The sequence below is a fragment of the Pelodiscus sinensis genome, chromosome 21, assembly GCF_052426305.1.
Source record: "Pelodiscus sinensis isolate ZL-2025 chromosome 21, ASM5242630v1, whole genome shotgun sequence".
Lineage (NCBI taxonomy): Eukaryota > Metazoa > Chordata > Testudines > Trionychidae > Pelodiscus > Pelodiscus sinensis.
The window spans coordinates 22,532,528-22,549,339 of record NC_143072.1 but is presented as its reverse complement, the minus strand read 5'-3'; the positions used below and the strand labels follow the sequence as shown (position 1 = coordinate 22,549,339).

At 43.4% G+C, this 16,812-nt stretch overlaps 1 protein-coding gene across 10 annotated transcripts in view; it reads left to right on the top strand.

The window, feature by feature from the left end:
• The first annotated feature begins 66 nt into the window (after positions 1-66).
• The window catches only part of LOC149521921 (uncharacterized), a 60,747-nt gene continuing 44,001 nt past the window's right edge, over positions 67-16,812 (top strand). For 4 of the 10 annotated variants that reach the window (XR_016347627.1, XR_016347632.1, XR_016347629.1 and 1 more), the window contains exons 1-3: positions 67-208; positions 6,481-6,618; positions 14,407-14,550. Coding sequence is in view for 1 of the 10 variants with exons in the window: in XM_089772051.1 (XP_089628177.1) it covers positions 14,542-14,550 (9 nt within the window). In the remaining 9 variants the exon portion in view is untranslated. Of the gene's footprint in view, positions 209-4,379; positions 4,555-6,480; positions 6,619-14,406; positions 14,551-16,812 lie in introns of all 10 variants that reach the window. The other 6 variants (XR_016347635.1, XR_016347633.1, XR_016347634.1 and 3 more) reach the window with 6 other exon arrangements.

Sequence of the window (16,812 nt, the reverse complement as noted above, 5' to 3'; positions counted from 1 at the left end):
GCAGCCGGGGAGGGCCTGGGGCGCCGAGCTCGCGGGGGGGGGGGGGTGACTGGGCTGAGCGGGGCAGTCGGCGCGTGAGGGGGACGGGGGGGGGAGGGAGGAAGATCTGGGGTTCAGGCGGTGGGGGTCACTGAACCCGACTGTCAACCCTGGACATAATGGAAGCCACGTCAAGCGGCTGCACCGCCCCCCTCCAGTGCCAGCGCCGGTGAGCAGGGAGGGGGGTGAGGGGAGACATGGAGGTAGGCGGGGAGCCGGGACTTAGACGGTGCTGACTGAGCATGGGCGAAGTTAGGGGTGGGGCAGGCCAGCCCCCAACCCCACCCCCTCTGCCCAGACATGGCTCCCCCACATCACGGGGAGGTGAGGCAGCCGGTGGCCCCAGCTTCTCCAGCCCCCTAGCACGGGGAGGGCAGGCAGTGCATGGCCCCAGCCCGGAGCACAGGGAGGGCAGGAGCTTGGGGGGGCAGCAACACGCCCCCTCCAATACGCCTATAATAGGCATTCGGGGGGGGGGGGGGAGAGTATGGATAGGGCCAGGCTGGCGGTTTGGGAAAGCTGTGCCTTCCCCTGCCCGGCATGCCTGCCGCCCGTGGTGCTGAGCATGCAGGTGCAGCACCCTCCTTTCCCAGACGCAGAATACGCCGCAGGGTAGGGCACCCGAAAATTTGAGGCACCACTGGGTCTTAATTAGGGATGTAAAATCCTAGTCAATCGGTTAACTGCTAGGTTGACTTAATGGTTAACCAGCTAAGCGGGATCCAGGCTGGGGACTGCCTAATCCCAGCTGGAGCAGCCCTTAGCCCTGAATTGGGACTGGTTGCCAGGGCTGCCACTGGCTCCCAGTCCCCAACAGAGCAGCCTCTGTCCACAGCGGGTCCATGCTTACCATGCACAGAGGCTGCTCTGGATGTGGGAGCAGCCCCTGCCTACGCTGTGCCCAGAGAGCAGCCCCTGTCCACAGCAGGCCCCTTTGGGGCTGGAGTAGCCCCCTACCCTTGGTAGGTGGGTCACACTCCAGGCCCCCACCACTTACTGGTTAACTGGAACTAGTAAGCATTACCTGTTTTGGGTGATGCTTACTGGGGTAACCAGTTAACCTTTCACATCCCTAGTCTAAATGTTCACTCAGATGCTTCTTTTTATGCCTGCTCTGTGGTTCTGTTTCCTCCATAGAGTATCTAGTTAACATAAAAGTGGAAAAGCCTGCCAGACCTATTAGCAGACACTGAACCTATGAAAGAGCCATTCAGGTGGTAATGAAGTCATTTAACAGGCATTTGCGAATCCCAGGTATACATTGTCAGTGTCTGAATTGACTGTTAGTCAATAGGACCTTAGTTTAAAATTAATGTGTTGCTGAAGATTATAAAATCACATCTCTAAACAATTGTTATCCCTCCCCACCTCCCGAGTTGCCATTGGGTACCGGGGCACTAGTTTAATAATACTGTGCAGGGCCCCATGAATCCTAAGGACGTCCTTGTGCAGGTAACAGTGAGTTGATATGGTAGATGAAAGTGGCAACGGGATGCAATAGGTGAGACAGCAGAGGGTGAACTTAAGGAAGCATGTTGGGAGAGTTATGACAGAAATTATGTGGGGAGTGAGCAGGGTCGTTCAACGGTGGCACAGGGCCTGGACAACCTCCCCACAGTGCCCCAGGCATGGGACCTGGGGCAATCCCGCCCCCCGCTCCCCACTCTCCACACCCAATGCAGGCCCCAGCCTGCTCCCTTATCCCTTCCCCGAGCAATGTAGCCTCATCATAGAGGGGGCAGAAGCCAGAACAATCTGGCAGTCTGCTCTGCCCCATCAAGCTGCTCTCTCCCTGCCCGCTGTGCCCTGCTTCTCCCCAGAAGCACAGCACCTCGAGTGGCTGCCCCAGTTCATCTTATAGACGGGATGGCTCTGAGAGTGAGGTGTAGGTTAAGATCACAACTGAGAGGCTGCAACCTGGCTGCTTCTGGCTCCAACTGGGGCTGCTGGTTTCAGGTATAACGTCACAAACAGCTAGGATCACAATTGGCTTCCAGTAGCTGTTTTTTACATAGAAGCCAAATCTGACCAGTTTAGTATTAGTTTTAGCTACCCATCTATGCACGATTAGCAGGGAAGCCGATTCTGATAGATGGAGGTTCACAGTGTCACATTTGGCTGTCTGTGTGCCTGATACTGATCCAGAGGGGCTTTTCACATCCTCTGGTCCAGAGGGAAGCCAATTCTGATAGATGGGGTTCACTGTGATAGATGCTCAGTTGCAGTGTGCATGCTCAGTACGCCCGATGTATGGAAGGCAACTGTTTCTGATGTTACACTGGCCCCGTGCTGGGCTGGGAACTGTCAGCCCTGCTCAGGGGGCTTGGTGGGGCTGGTCCCAGGTACCGGTTATGACTATCCGGTAAGCATCAACTGGTTATCTGTTGCCATTATTCGGGATTAAGGATGTGAAATCCCTATTTTAAAAATAAATGTTTCTCAGTTGCAAAAGGGCAAAATAGTATAAAATAATATAAAATTGTATAAAATTGGTTTTATATGCAAAATCTATAGAGAAAATGCTTTTGGATCCGAGAACATGTATCTCAGTTTTCAGCCCAAGGGGACTTTTTTATGCAAAAGTTATAAAAATCCTGAAATTATGTCAGGACAACTTAAAGACAGAATCCTAATTCAGTAGCTCCCCTCCCCAGTCCTTCTGACTCACTCTTAACTTTAAACTGTGAATTGTCCTATTGACTTCAATAAGATACCCTGTAAGTTAAGCTACCAAAAGAAGAGAGGATGTAGGACAGTGTTTTTTAAACTGTATTCCATAGCACACCAGTGTGCCATGGAGAACAGAATTCAAAATGGCTGCCCTTAAAGGGGCAGGTGACTTTTTTTTTTTTGCTCAATAACTTCCCCCAATTCTCAATAACCCCCCCCACCCTCCCTCCCTTTTTTTTTTTGCTCAACAAAAAATCCTTGGTGTTCCCTATAAAAAATTATTGTTTGATGTTCCTCGGTCTTAAAAAGTTTAAGAAACGCTGATGTAGGAAGTAATGTAGGGGTCAGAGCTCTGTGTGAGTGCCCTGGGATCCATAAAACATTCTGACACATCTCAGGACATCCATCTTGTTCATGGGTTCTCCTTTCCATGCTCCTACAAATCGCAACCTGGAAAGATGCTTCAGGAACTCCACCAATTGTAATTCAGAGCTGCCTGCATTACTTTTCACCTCCTACACCTTTTTCTGTTGGTGGAGATTATCTAGCCCTGGATTTAGCATTTGAGAATAAAGCAAAGTAAAACTGGTATGTGAAGAAGTGTGTCCTATAGCAAAGGAACTTAATCTCAGGCATAAAGGTACTGAGAAGTAAACATGTCTCTGGATATTCTTTCTGAAAAATAAGAGATTCCTTTGAGTAAACTTTCCTCCAAGATAAAGTTATTTAAGAATAAGTTTGGTTCAAAATAATTTTACTGAGGGCTAAGAAATTCTTGGGAGTGAAGATTTCCCTCTGTATTTACTGGCACCAGTCCTTCCTTTCAGTGACTGACATAAGGCATTGCTCACTGGCAAATTTTCTCTGCTAAAATGTCCTTCCTTAATGTGATAATCAGCAGTCTTGGCCCTAGCAGCAAAAAATGTTATATTAAAATATATATATTAAAAGATGTTATATTCTTGTGATAACCCAAACCTTCTGCACCTAGTCTTCCACAAACTTGGGTGAGGTAGATCAGAAGAAGTTGGAAGAAGATACAAAGATTTGGATGAAGCAATAAGGCTTAAAAGCTGTAGAATGTATTAGCTATCAGTTCAGACTTGGTGAGTTAAGATGTAGTGTCCATGAACGTGGTCTCTAACCACTTCTGAAGGAGTAGCCATTATAGCCACACTCAATCAGCCAAATAGCCAGGTTGGACAATGAAAGCAACTACCACTATCTGCAAATATTAAAGCTGAATTTTTGTCTACAAAAGTATTAAACAGGAAGTTTTGAAAGGCTCAGATTCTATCACCCACTCTTTTTATGAATAAACAGGAATGTGATTGCGCCACAGAAATAATGGGTCAGGTTCTAGTTCCTTCTTTGGCTGCTTTTCCACCATTTTGTTTGAGCAAAATAGCTAAAAACCAAGCAGATCTGGCTGCCTGAGGAGTCTCCTATGTTTGAAAATCCTTGGGAGGTAAGGCATGACTGTAGCATCTCTTATGCCACACATAAGAGAGAGTGGCTTCTCTGGTCAGTTTGTTGCTGGATGTAAGCTAGAGTGGTCATTTATCAGTTCTAATTTTATGCTGAGGAATAGCCCAGTCCTTCGTTGGACCAGGATCTAGAGATTATAATGATGAATTGTACCAAGTTCTTCATTGTGCTTATTTTCATAGATCTCAAAGCACTTGACAAAGGCAGTATCATTATCCTCATCTTTTCAGATAAAATGCCACCAAAGGAAATGGTCTTTGCACCTCCTTTAATCTTGCACCAAATACAGATTTGCCAAATAGAAGGATGTGAGGTAAACGGCACAAATTTATCTCTGATATCATTCTACTGAAGTTGGTGAGTTAATATGGATCAGTTTGGCTTGTCCTTAAATTTGTTTCTGTAGATGTCTCTCACATAACTGTCACTGTTACCAGGCTAACTGCACTTCTGAGTCTCTCCTGATCTCTAAGTTCTCACCCCCTCTTAGATCTCATGTCTTGAGCTGTCAGTGTCTTGGGGTGGAATCACACAATTCTCCCACTCTCAGACCAAGTCTGATTTATAAGTTCCCGCAGTTCTGTTTCCTCCAGGAGCTATGACAGTGGTATCCAGTGACCAGACAGCCTTCTTCAAGAAAAGTATTTATTTAAAAAAAATCTTAAAACAAACAGTATTCATGTTTAGCTAACCTATGTGTCTATCTGTCTTCCAGATGAGGATCTTGGTAGTCCTAAGCTTCCTCTAGTCTACCAGCTTTAAGCGATGACTCCTTCCCTTAAATCACAAACTAGTTCTTGATGTCTGCTGCAGGGAGTTTTCTGTTTGTAAAAGCTATTTTGAACACTTCTTCACAGAAATTGTCACCTTTAACCTTTTAGTGTCCCTTTTCATCTCTCTAGACTTCCATTCTTGGCAAAACAGATGCATAACTTTAGGTTGGGGTCTGGAAATAAGCCATTATCTTGTAGTTGCTTCCATAGAGCAATTGTATTGCTTTTCTGCTTGTTTTTCTTACAGTCCACTATTAAGATAGGCCAGTACATCCATGCAGGAAGTCTAATAACCCATTATAACTATATAGTAACTTTATCTCACTGATCAGGCCACATACAATTATTGTATATCAGTATGCTCAGATTACCTAGAAGCTCCATGCCTCCCATAGAAACATTGATCAATTTCATTAATATGTTTTCACCTATGAAATTGTAGAAGTCATTGTATTCCAGTATTCTTTTATTTCCTGGTATAGAGCCGGATCCTACAATGAGTTCTCTGCAGGCAGAAGACCTCTGTACCTATCTGGAGACCTGCTGAAGTCAGTAGGATTCTGTTTAGGGGTCAGCCTATGCAGATCTCATAAGAGGACTGAGTCCATTCTGCTTATTGTCTTTTCTTGCTTATTATGTTGTGAGGTTTTTTTTTATAAACAAAAAATCAGCTGAAATATGTCTAAGAAAATAAGATAAAAATAAATGAAAGGGAAATATATATAGCAATATCACACCAACTTCAGCTAAGCAGTAATTATGATTTAGCACAGGAATAGTCTGCTTTTTATCTTTTATTCTTTTATCAAATTAACTTTTTATCTTAAGAAATCTAAAAAATGTTGTCATGTGTAGTGTTGCTGTATTTCCTACCTGAAGCTAGAAATGAAATAGCTACAGGAGTCCTTATTTCAGTATGTGCTCTTGAATAAATTAGTTTGCATGTGAAAATTATATATATGTTTTTTTTAGTGTTCATGTAAGTGATTGAATTAAGCAAGTTTTTTTTTGTTAAGTTACAATTAAAAATAGATTCCCTTCAATAATAATAACTTGACTTTGGTCTCTTGAAAATACTTTTAAAAGTGCTTTACAAATATTAATTGCACTTAATTGGAATTCCAATTTTCTGCTCAGGGTTAGGAGTCATTCTTAGGTACCTTAATGTTGGAAAATGCAGTTTAAACTTTGGGGCTTTTCAAGGCCTTTTGGGTCTTATTTTTTGCTCTCAAACTTGTGTATTCATCTGCAATGTGAAAAGTGTAAAGTGGGGTAATGACAAAACCAGTCAGAAATCTCCACTCATTTACATTAATGGTAATATTTTGTACCAATCTACATTTACTTTGCACAGATATAAGCTTCTTTACAGGGAAATGGAGGATCAGGTCCTTTGAGCCCAACACTGTATTGCTTTAATTGTGTTTGGGTGTGTACAATACAGAGCACTCAAGAATTGCACTTGTAAATTACTTTTTAAATCAATTAAATTTTATTTTCCACACTTTAGATAATTCTGACAGACTGGCTCCTGAAATGGTACATTTTCTTAATGATACCTTACAACAGAGTAACAACAGAGATGGAATTGTTACTGGCTAAACATGAAGCGTGGGAAAAGGTAGTTTCTTCTTTCAAATATTATTAGGTAAAGACTATCCAGGTAACTTTTATCCCCTCATTTATATGCTAGGTTACTTTGAATCAACATTAACGTCTAAATTAAAGATACACTGATAGACATCCAAAATTGTAAATTGTTTGTGACTAGAATCCTATTTATATTACATTTTGCATTTACATGCATTAAGATTCACATAAGGATCTACCTCCATGGGAATGGAATTCTAAGACTTTGGTTCAAGAGAAGAGGAAGTGTTGATATCTGGAGTCTCCAAAATATCAAGATGTTTGGCTCCAGGTTCTGGTTCAACCTGTTATAAACATAGGAGTATCTGTGATATCTAGATCTAAATTCAAGTTTGCATTCTGAAATCTTCCAAATTTTGATCCAAGATTTAGAATCAGGCCCCTCTCTCTCTCTCTCTCTCTCTCTCTCTCTCTCTCTCTCTCTCTCTCTCTCTTTTAATATTGGGGTTTACAAGAGTGTTAACATTATTTAAATCAGAGCTACTTAACTTTGGAAGCCCCGGGGGCCACAATTCTACAATCATAGAACTGGAAGAGACCTCAGAAGGTCATCAAGTCCAGCCCCCTGCCCAAAGCAGGACCAATCCCAACTAAATCAACCCAGCCAGGGCTTTGTCAAGCCGAGACTTAAAAACCTCGAGGGATGGAGATTCCACCACCTCCCTAGGTAACCCATTCCAGTACTTCACCATCCTTCTAGTGCTGTGGTCACCAACCCATCGATCATGATCAACTGGTCGATCTTGGGAGCTTGACCAGTCGATTGTGAGGCTCCCCAAACAGCCGACGCAGTACCTAAAATGCCGGTTCGTCACACGCTGGGGACTTTGTTCCCCTGCTGCCTTCCTGCCTGCAGGGGAAGCAAGAGGGAGGGAGTGGGAGTCCGGGATTGCGCCAGCTCCAACTGCTCAGGCAGTGCACACTGCCTTGGGGAATGGTTGGAGCTGGCGGGGTCTGGGACTCCCCGTCCCCTGTGCAGGAAGGCAGCAGGCATGTATCAGACCAGCGTTTCAGGTACCGCACCGCTGTTTGGAGGAGGTCGGAGCAGCCTGCGCACTTCCTGGGCCTTGGTGTGCAGCTGCAGGATCCCCAGATACCAGTCCCTGTCCCCTCCCCCTGCCCAGACCCCCACAAGTACCTTGTCCCCTGTCTTAGCACCCACTGGCACCCATTGGTACCTGCCCCAGCACCCTATCCCCTGCGCCGGCACCCACTGGCACCCTGTCCCCTGGCCCAGCAGCCTGTCCCCTGCCCTAGGCCCCTGCCCCGGCACCCACTGACACTTTGTCCCCTACCCCAGCACCCACAAGCACCCTGTCTACTGCTACAGCACCCTGTCTTCAACCCCCACCAGCACAGTTGGGGCCACATTAGTGAGGCTTGAGGAGTTTGCAGGGGTTGTGTTTTGATACCTCACTTGTGTGGCCCCAACTGACTTTTCTGTGAGTCAGTGACTTCTGACTCAAAACAGGTTCCCCACCCCTCTCATAAATAAAGACAATGCTGAAACCTTTTGTGTTTGACATAATATTTTATTTAAAAATGAAGTCTGGTCAACAAGCCCCCAACTGGGGCCAACCCTCATCTGGCCACAGCATTATAATACCCCTGTACCGCCCACCCTTACCTCAAATCAGAGCCTATCATACACTGGAACTCCCTGTCCTGAGCTTCTCACATCCACAAACTCCTGCACCTGAGCCCCTTGTTCCACGAGGAATAAGGGGGCTTCCAAAAGAAGGGTTTTTTCTGATATTTGGCCCAGTCTAGACGGGTGTATAAGGGCTGGGGATAGCAAGTGATAGCGAGAAGGGGAACAGAGAAGGTGGGGCCTTAAGGAAGGGGTGGGGTCTTGGGGAATGGATGGGATAGATCTTGGCTTGTCCTGACATTTAAAAAGTGATCTTAGGTGTAAAAAGGTTAGAGATCACTGTCCTAGTGAAATAGTTTTTCCTAATATCTGACCTAGACCTCCCCCACTGTAACTTGAGCCCTTTGCTCCTTGTTCTGCCATCCGTCACTACTGAGAACATCCTTTCTCTATCCTCTCTGGAACCTCCCTTCAGGAAGTTGAAGGCTGCTATCAAATCCCCCCTCACTCTTGTCTTCTGCAGACTAAACAAACCCAAATCCCTCAGCCTCTACTCATAAGTTATGTGCTCCAGCCCCCTAATCATTTTGGTCGCCTTCCACTGGACTCTCTCCAATGCGTCCACGTCCTTTCTATAGTGGGAGGCCCAGAACTGGACACAATACTCCAGATGTGGCCTCACCAGAGCCGAATAAAGGGGAATAATCACTTCTATAGATCTGCTGGCAATGCTCCTCCTAAAGCAACCTAATATGCCATTAGCCTTCTAGGCTACAAGGACACACTATAATCCACTGTAATCCCCAAGTCCTTTTCTGCAGAACTGCTACTTAGCCAGTCAGTCCCCAGCCTGTAACAATGCTTGGGATTCTCAATGCGAGACTACACATAGCACATGCCAAGGGCTGCAACTTAAGTGTGGTTGCAGATACATGCAAATATATATGCAAATAGCTTCTTTCACACTGAGGGGCATTAATACAAAGCACTTCCCACAATGCACTCCCAGCTCCTCCTTGGGGCTAGAAATGCAGACACCCTGTACCCATCTGTTCCAGCCAGCCCGTCTGCTTGTGTCTTTCAATGCTTACCCTGCCTGGGAGACGCCTTACCATGTTCAAAGGATCCCACCCGTGGGCTGGGTGTTGAGCCCTGTGTAAACTCAAACTACACCACGGACTGCAAACAAATGGGCCGGGCCGCATGTTGAGTAGCCCTCATTTAAATCTTACAACTACCATCATCATGTTGAAAAACAAACATGTATATGATAGGTTAAGAACTTTTGAAAGTGCTAGTGTCAGTAATTCTGAGGTAATTTGTGAACACGGTGTAACTGCTTTGCTTGTGCTTTCTCAGCCAGTCAAGAGTGCCAAATCCTTTTTGAAGAGTGTGATTTTTCTCCTTTATTAAAACATAAAAAGGTCCTCCACTTCAGGCACACAAAAGTGCTCCTTTACATAGACATGAGAGTTAATAGAGGTTTTTGAGCTGATGTAGAGTATCGTCATTTATACATTCAGGCTTAAAATATTTGGGCAGAAGATCAGCTGCGGTAACTACCCAGCTAACTAAAATAGATCAATTTATAGCAGAATATGTAGCATTTTGCAAAATAATACATTTCACCAAAGTCATAACAGTGTTTCCATCTCTAAGTGTTATTGCATTTACAGTATATAGATCTATCCCTGCAAATCCACAGATATGGATGCAGATACCGGTGACTCATTTTTGCACTTACAGATGGGGATGTGGATACAAAATTTTGTATCCATGCAGAGCTCTCTCTATATATTCCATTTCAGATGTGCGTATGTGCTCAGTGCAGTAGATCCAGAGACTTTTGTAGACAGGGGTTCCCACAGGGGTGATGCATGTGCCCTGTGTGTCCTAATGCCTCTAACAGAGGCATTCCCACTGCCTGAAGCTCACATTGATGCCTTGAGTTCTCTGTCTTTCTAGTGCTGGTGAGAACCCTTTTCACTTAAATAGGCTTAGAATTATTAGCTTAGCATTACTGTAGATAGATTAGTTTATTAGTGTTCCCTTTTGAAGTGTGTGTGTGTTTTTTGTTTCCCCCTGATAGAACTACTTTTATTTGTATTTACTCCTGTGATGGTATGCCAGTAACTGGAACAGATATTCATAAAATCCCCCAGGTTTAAAAAATTGCCTTTCTTGTGATTCCGTTTTGGCCATTAATGAAGAGCATACTACATGCTTTATTTGTCTAGGTGCAGGACATGTAAGGGACAAATGTCAGTAAGTTCTTTATGGAAAAACCTCAGGAGGAATGTCCAAGGGTGTACCTTATGGAATAATCTATTTATCCTGCCTCTGATCCAGGCCATTCTTGAACTGAACAAGCTGAGTAACCCTTTACCAGGAGTGCTCTGGTTGACCCGTTGGCTCACAGAGGAAGAAAACCCCTGTAACCTCCAGAGAGCAGAGACATAATTCTCTATATCTGGGGACATCTGGCCCAAATTGCTAGTCATCTGGAGAGCAAACCTGCATTGAGAACCAAGAAGGGCTCCTCCAGCATACACACGGACTCTACTTGCCATACTTCATTTGATAAAGTCCATATAAATTGTTCGGTACTGAGAGCTCCAGAGTGCCACTTTTTGGTACCATATGAGTTGATGTGTGTAATAGTGGTATCATTAAGTCTGGTGCCAACCACATTGGTATCAGTAATGTGAGTACCTGATGTGTGGTCAAAAACTCCAGTGTTGGTGGCTCTGACACCAATGCCATTGATTTCATTGCATGAGGTATACCAGTAACTGTGGCACTGATGCTATCAATATCATTGACTTCTCAGGAATATATGACAGCCAGGAATCAATTCTCCGTATTGGTACCAGACTCCTGCTGCAACAGACTATTCTCTTGGTGATGAAATGAATTTACTTAATTAATTTTATTCCTTAAAACAGCTTTTTAATTTAAAAATATTTTCACATATTTCTTTCCTTCCACCCAACAGAAATGTGAAAATACACCCTACATGCACTCTTTTCCTACAAATGATTTCAGAGACCAGCAAAACCTTAAATATGCTCTATGTTTTCAATGGCACATATGAATCCTACCTAATCTATTGACTTTTTCCTTCGCAAATGGCATGAAAGCAAATAATGCCTACAGGCAACTAAATTAAAACACAGACTATTGCTATATCACTTTTCTTAGGATCTGATACTAATCTCATTTAAACCATTTTACACTGATACACTACTTTGAATGAGTTAAGCCCAATTTTGGTGGTTCCAATCCTACAAACATTTACAAACACACAGGTAACTATAATTTAATGAGTAATTCAACTGAAGTATATGGAAGTGTATGTGTATATATATATATATATATATATATATATATATATATACACATATATATATATATATGCATTTGTGGAGTTAAGCATGTGCATATAAATTTGTAGGATTGGGAGCTTACACCTGTGTGAGATCAGAATCAAGTTTAATGGCAATTAATGTACAGCTGTCAGGTTTGCCTAATTACAAAGGAAAAGGTCTTTAATTTAAGACCCAAATTTACCTCTGACTCATATATTATATTCTTGTATATTCATTAATGACTTCACAAATGTTCACTCAGAATTGGTTATAGAAGCAGCTGCAGAGAGCAGTTCAAGGAAAGACCCAATAGACACTGATGTCATTGTACTGCTTTCTACAGTTTTCATGCTGAACATTTTTTCCCCTGTGCTGTTTGGCTCTCTGTGCCAATCCATTCCGCCTCTTCTTTCACCATCTCTAGACCCATCCTTTCCTTTGTCTTTCCATCTAGTTAATCCCCTCCTGTTATAACTACACCAACTGAATTCAAATAATAAAACCAACACAATCTGGAATTAAAATTACATTTGTCACTTTTGCAATATTCATTCAGGATCTACTCTGGAACCAATTTCCCTGCCTTTTGCCTGTCTTGTCTGTTCAGATTCTCAAGATACATTAAAGAGGGGAGAATTCCGAAAGATTGGAAGAGATCGTGAACTGTTCTTCTGCCGAAAAAAGGCAATTGACAAAACATTTGCAACTATCGACCCATCTGTCTGCTTTCTCAGCTTTATAAGGTCTTTATGAGAATGATTTATGCCAATGTTGAGGGTGTCCTTGAAGAAAACATAAGAGAACAAGCAGGCTTTCCTAGAGAATTCTCCTGTGGACCACATTTTTGTGGTGACGCAGACAACTGAAAGGCGTAGTAGAAAATACAAGATCCAATTATGCTTGTTGTTCATTAACTTTAAAAATGCAGCTCTACATGCTCTCCTTTCGCATAGCATTTCCCCTGTGTATGTTAGAATCATACAATACTCCATGATGGACGCAGCTACAGAACTTACACTTTTTGATGATCCCTTGATTATTGAAGTTAAGTGAGGCATAAAGCAGGGAATGTTTGTTTGCCAGTGTCCTGGGAGATGACCTGCGGAGGATCAAAGTGAAAGATGGATTTCCGATTGATGGCAAGGTTCTTCAAATGCTTCTTTTCGTAGATGACATCATTCTAATTGTGTTGAAATCTGAAACATTGCAAATCCTCCTCAGTGACATTGGTAAGAATGCAAAGGAGATTGGCCTGACTATCCATACTGGAAAAATGAAGTGGATGAAAAACACATATTGTTCAGAGTACATCATGCAGCTAGATGGACAGTCCGTCAAGCTGGTGGATCAATATATATCAGTATATTTTGGACAAGCATTATAGATGGACAATGAGTTGGGCCCAGAGTAGAGCAGGAGGAGGAGGTTGGGTTGGGATGGGAATCTGCGCAGTGTTTTTGCTTATTCTAAACTTCTCGCTGCCACAGAAGCCCATCTCTTTAATATTCGCATACTTCCGGTAATGCTAAATGGCTGCAAAACTTGGAATATGACACTTACTGAAGAATCAAAGCAGCAAACAACCCAAAGAGCAATGGAAAGACATATGGTTACAGCATGTTACTATTGACGATTTGCGCGCAAGAAATGGTGTCAATATCATCCAACTTATATATGACTGGAAAAGGAGATGGGCTGGCCATGTAGTGAGACTGAGACACAACTGATGGACAGTGCGTATATTCCCTTGGTATCCACAAGACGTGACAAGAACAAGAGGAAAGCCTCCAGCACATTGGGTGGATCCTTTCTGGAAGATTCATGGAAGGACATGGACAAGAATCACGCAAAACAGGATGATGTAGAAAAGATTATCTGCATCGATGACATCACGGATCCTCCAAGTAAGCCTGTTCAGATTGTAAACTCTTTGGGGGCAGAGACTGTCCCTGATTTTTTGTTTGGATCAGCGGTTCCTAACCTTGTCCAGATGGGGACCCATTTTGACAATTCAGGAAGACTTGGTGACCCAGGGCAATTCAAAAAATGTGTGAATGGCTCCTTAAGAGCCACTGGGGGAGACACCTGGAGACCCTTTTGAAATGTAATGGCGACCCATATTTGGGTCCCGACTCATAGTTTGGGAAACCCTGATTTGGATGGTTCTCAGTACAAAGAGGCCATGTTTAGCCTCCGGCACTACATAGTAAACATGACAAATACATTAAAAAGTGACACACTATGTAAATAATAAATGGGATTTGAAAAATCCCGTCTTCAAAATGATAATGGGCAGGACATGATCTGTCAAAGGGTGCAGGGCTTAAGTTGGGGATAATTGTTGATCAAGGATCCTCAGGGCTTTGACAGAGATTTTCACTATTCTATAAACTAATTGATATTTTCATTTTTAGCTGAATATCCCTATGAATTGCCTATGTACCTACATTTCCTACATCAAAACTTATTCCCTTTGAAATAGCTGAGTGGATTATCAGCTTCCTGGAGACAGAGGACACTGAATTCTTTACTCATTTTCAACAGTGTTTCAGAAAGAATGTTGCAGTTGATCCAAAACTATGATCTATTATTTTTTAAACTCTAGACTCTTTTATATTTACACTATTTGCAGAAGTTTAAAATAAAATGTTTGTTGTAGTAAAAGTCAATATATGGAATAAAGTACTTTTAAATATGATCCAGTAAAATTATTAAATGACCTTTAAATATATATTGGTAGCTTTTTTATCTCTGTGGATAATGTTTCTGGTTTTTTCCATATTATAATATATCCTATCTAATACTTTCTTTTTTTTTTTCTTTGCAGGAATTCCTGGTGCAGTTAATAGCTTGAGAAAGAGAGAAAGCTTAAGAAAGGTACAGAGCCACAGACAAATGTGAGCAAAACAAGCATCTAACCAAGGAATCACTGGCAAGTTCAGTCACTTTCCTCAGAAAGTGGATGGGTGAGGTAAGAAATCTTAATGTACGTGAATGAATTTAAAAAAACAAATACAAAGATTGATTCTTGTCTCACATACACTGTTTAGTCCTGGGGGAATTTGGCAGTTGTTGGCATTTGCAGACGTAGTAAAATTGCAGAGTTCCCCCAGGGCTAATATTGTAAATCAGGAGTGACTATTAAACCAGATAGTGTTAAACTGGTATTAATAAGAAAAGAATCACCAAAAAAAAAAATAACCAAAGATATGTTTTTATTTAAAGATTGTTTAAAAAAATATTTTTCAAGAACATTTGGTTTCTTCAAAGCAGAACATTTCATTGGCATTCCCTTATTATGCGCATTTTTATTTATATTTTTTTTTTAGATTAGCAAAACTGTCTTTTGTTTCACCTATGCAATCTTCCTTATTTCAGTGGAACTGCATAGCCATAACTGAGAACCAAATGTTGTCTAAAATGTATTACTCTAGCCCTGAGGGTGGGGGTGTCGGTACAGGTTGGATCTCCCTAGTCCAGCACCCTCGGGACCAGAGCAGTCCTGAAGGAGGAATGTTGCTGGACCAGGGGAATTTATTTTTGCCCCCCTCCCACTCGCCCCCCCAGCCCGGCTCCACTCCTTCCCGGCAGGCTCCTCACATGCAACCAGCTCTGCTGCCCTGCCACTGCAGCCCATGGTCCCGCTGCTGGGGCTCTCAGCTTCGCCACGGCAAACTACTGTCCCGCTGCTGGTGCTCCTGGCCTTGCCAGCTCTACCACGGCAGCACCAGCTCTGCTGCCGGGGCTCGTGGCCCCACCAGCCCTGCCCCACCTGAGCCTGCTGGCATTCCAGCCACTCCATCATGGGCTCCCATGGCAGGGCTTCCAGCTTCTGGTCTCCCTGCAGCTAGTTTAGCTGGGTTCCCCGTCCCCACAGGGCTCCTGCCTTTGGTCCTTCACTGAGTCTCTCTGGGCCAGGAAAATCTGTGAATGGACCATGAAGTTCCGGTTGAGAGAGGTTCAACCTGTACTTCCCTTGAATTACATGCTGAATTTCCATTTAGCATTAATGGGAATACTGCATATGCAGAACATGGAAAATACACCCTGCAATATTTGTTAGCATCAGCAACTGCACCAAAATATTTCTCATTAAACCCCTAATTCAAAGCATTTAACACAGGTTTGGCTTTAAACACATGGGCTGTGTCTAGACTGGCCAGTTTTTCCAGAAAATCAGCCGCTTTTCCGGAAAAACTTGCCAGCTGTCTACACTGGCCGCTTGAATTTCCGCAAAAGCACTGACTTCCTACTGTAAGAAATCAGTGCTTCTTGCGGAAATACTATACATTCTTGCGGAAAATGGCGATCGGGGCTTTTTTGCGGAAAAGCGCGTCTAGATTGGCACGGATGCTTTTCTGCAAAAAGTGCTTTTGCGGAAAAGTGTCCGGGCCAATCTAGACACTCTTTTCCGAAAACGCTTTTAACAGAAAACTTTTCCGTTAAAAGCATTTCCGGAAAATCATGCCAGACTAGACACAGCCATGCTGATATCTACCCCTAAATGAGCAAAGCACTTAAGTTTGTGTTTAAGTCCTTCTTAAGTAAAATTACACTTACACCAACTCTAACGGTAGGTCTACACTACAGCATTCTTTCAGAATATCTTATTTTGAAATAGTTATTTAGAAATAGCTTATTTCGAAATAACTCATCTAGACACAAAATGTATTTCAAAATAGCGTGTCCACACTGATAGGACACTGAATTGCATTTAAGACCGGCCAGAACCGGTTCTGGCAGGGCATCAGGTCAGGAGTTAGTCTCAGGCAGCAGACACACAAGGTTTCTGAGACCTGTGCTTAAAGGGACCCCCGGTGGACAGCCAGTTCTAAGGTTTCCCTGCTCGCTTGCCTACCTCGCTGAGGGACAGCAAAGCATTGTTTTCTCTGCGTGCTCTGGTTGCCCTCACTCAGGACACCACAGCACTCTGCAGCATGGAGCTGGAGCCGCCCCTGGGCACTCTGGTGCTTCTCTTGGACGTATTGCTGCAAGCCTGGCAGCACGTTCTGCAAGCAGTAACAGTCTCCCTGGTGTGCCCCACTGGGGGCTTGTGCCTCATTCCTTCCCCACAACCTTCCACTTACTCCTCCCTAAGCTGCCTTCCTACTGTACAATAAAAGACACGTGTTCATTACAACAAAGCCTCTTTATTGAACAAAACTGGGGTGGGAGGGAATGAAATTGAGGTGAGACAGTGGGAGAGGGGAGGAAGGAGGGTAGGAGAGGGGAG